This window comes from Poecilia latipinna, unplaced genomic scaffold (genome assembly GCF_001443285.1).
Source record: "Poecilia latipinna isolate Pla-1442-1.1 unplaced genomic scaffold, P_latipinna-1.0 Scaffold383, whole genome shotgun sequence".
In the NCBI taxonomy this organism is placed as follows: domain Eukaryota; kingdom Metazoa; phylum Chordata; class Actinopteri; order Cyprinodontiformes; family Poeciliidae; genus Poecilia; species Poecilia latipinna.
This window is the reverse complement of record NW_015112999.1, coordinates 262,834-265,310: the sequence shown is the minus strand read 5'-3', so window position 1 is coordinate 265,310 and position 2,477 is coordinate 262,834. Positions and strand designations below refer to the sequence as shown.

The 2,477-nt window shown below is 34.0% G+C and overlaps 1 protein-coding gene across 1 annotated transcript in view; it reads left to right on the top strand.

Moving 5' to 3' along the window:
• The first annotated feature begins 671 nt into the window (after positions 1-671).
• frya (furry homolog a (Drosophila)) overlaps positions 672-2,477 on the top strand; it is a 72,141-nt gene continuing 70,335 nt past the window's right edge. Inside the window, exon 1 of the mRNA XM_015036869.1 lies at positions 672-816. Within this exon, the coding sequence (XP_014892355.1) occupies positions 687-816 (130 nt within the window). The 5' untranslated portion in view covers positions 672-686. The remainder of the gene's footprint in view (positions 817-2,477) is intronic.

Genomic DNA, 2,477 nt, shown 5'->3' with positions numbered 1-2,477 from the left:
AAACATAGGTTTACCAAGCTATTTGTGAATATGTAAGGGTGCATTTGCTGCCAAAGGTGATAAAATTGAAGAATAAAAATGACATTGTCATTAAGAGGTTTTATGTATCCAGCTTTGAGGAAAATATATTTAATCCAAACAAATGGAAGGAACATGAAAAATCCTGGTAGAAAGACTACTTTCTATTCCCAAGGACTATCTTGCTGCAAGACAGCAGTACAACTAACCGATCAACAAACAGCCTGATTTGCCTTATTTATTCATTTGTTTACTTAGTTGTTGGATTATGAAATGTCCTTTTGCTCAGCCAATAGCTATGTCTGTATGAAGATCATCTCTATACAGATTGACATCTGTCTTCTCTGTGCTATTGGATGTGTACACTGGAACAGCTTTACCTTTTCCTTGAAACCCAAATACAATCTTCAATATTCAACCCCAAACATTTTTTTACGGTGATATTTTCCATATTAACATTGGTTTTCTTGTAGAAATCATGCTTAACGGTCAAAGCGCTCTCTCTTAGTTATCCACAGAGCAGCAGATGTGTCTGAGAGCAGCTCACATGTCCCCGAACCAGGTCAGCGAGCAGACTGAAGAAAGACGAGGCTTTGCATGTTTTTCATTATTCAGGAGGGCCAGGAGCTGGAAGGCTTCTGGGGGTGGAGTCTGTCTGAACTCAGCTGATGGAGGAACACCGACAGAGAGGACATCCTGACAAGTGGAGCTCCTGGAGGGACTCTGAGAATGAGACTTGGTTACAGTTCGCATGTTGGGATGAAGAGCAAGAAGTAAAGTCACCAGCTGCTTTGGAAGGTATTTCATAATCCTTTCAGTTACAATTGGAAACAAAACATAATTACTTATGTGAGGTTTTAATTCTTTTTATGTGCCGCTCACAATCCATAGAGTGAAAATTTGCTCTATAGAGTTTTCAGTCAGTGGCTCCTTGGATAAAGTATTTGTTTTTTCATTTTAATGTTAGACCTTGTTTAGTCTCCTGTTGCTAAGAACTTCCAAAGTCCACATGTGAAGCAGCAAAACGAAAGTGTCAGTTACATTAATGTTTAAACACAATACAATCTTTCGTTAGCCTACATTCAGGTCATTACACAGAGAAGCTCAATCCAAAAGAAATATTGTATTTAGCCATCCAGCTTTTTCAGCTAAAACAATCATAATTTTTACTTTTTCCTCAGTCAATTGAAATTACAGACACAATACCATAAAAATACAATTTTATTGCAAATTGCCTTAGTAGGATTTATATACATTGTTCTATAAAATAACAGTTTTGGCTCTTAGCCCTTCTCATACAATGTCAGGTTAGTTATTTTAGTTTTTCCTCTGAATCAAAGAAACCATCATGGAAAACTGCTGTTTGTACTTATTCAGGTAATCTTTGTCTAACATTAAAATTCCCTTAATCTAAAATTGTGAAGTGTGGTTAAAAAAAAAAAAAGAGTTGTGGTTACGTTTTGTAGTAAGTGATAGGATTTTCATAACCATATAGAAAAGTAAAAGGGTGCTGGAAATCCTTTTGAGACTGGAACTGTGTTAGGATGATGGAAGTGAACCTGGGTCTTGGCCATTCTCAGATAAGCCAGTGGCATCCACTTTTGGGGATAATTAATCTGAATTTATACTAACTGAAGATGCCAAAATAGTTATTTACTGTAGAAAAGATACAAAATATTATCTACACTTGTAAAACATAAATTCCCTAAAAAAAAAAAAAATATATATATATATATATCCTGAACTGTAACTAAGTTTTAGTGATTTTAGATGACTGACTTGCTTTGCTTTTGTTGTCTTTGGTTTAACCATAATCTCAAATTATCTTTTGCCAATGGAAATAGAATTTGAAATAAAAAGTCAGAATTTCAGAGCCATTTATTCTTAGTTGATTTTGATTATTATGACTTAAAGCTAATGAGAACTCAACATTTCAGAACCCAGCAAATAGTACATTAGATATGACCAATTAAAAAATATATTTTATCTCTATCTGCTATGTTGAATTGTTTGGTGCTCCTTCAGCTTGAAATGCTACATCAGTGCAGGGTGACGTTTGGATGATCAGCCTGTTCCACTGCAAAGATGAACACTGGTTCCTTTACAGAAGCCTATGACATGTTGTTATTGTTGGATCTGGCATCATTCTTCTCTAGATGCTGGGCAGTTTGTAAATCATAAATATCCCACATGATCGGATTGGCCATTACATGGTTACACAATGACTTTTTTGTAGTAAAAAAAAATAGTTTTAGCTGTAATAATAAACATGTGTGGAAACAATACACTCGAAATTTGTGTTTGATAAATCTTTGTAATCAATCAATTTCACTTGTGCAACTAAATTACACAAGTGAACTAAATTACTTACATATATATATATATATATATATATATATATATATATATATATATATATATATATATATATATATACACACACACACACACACCCGTCC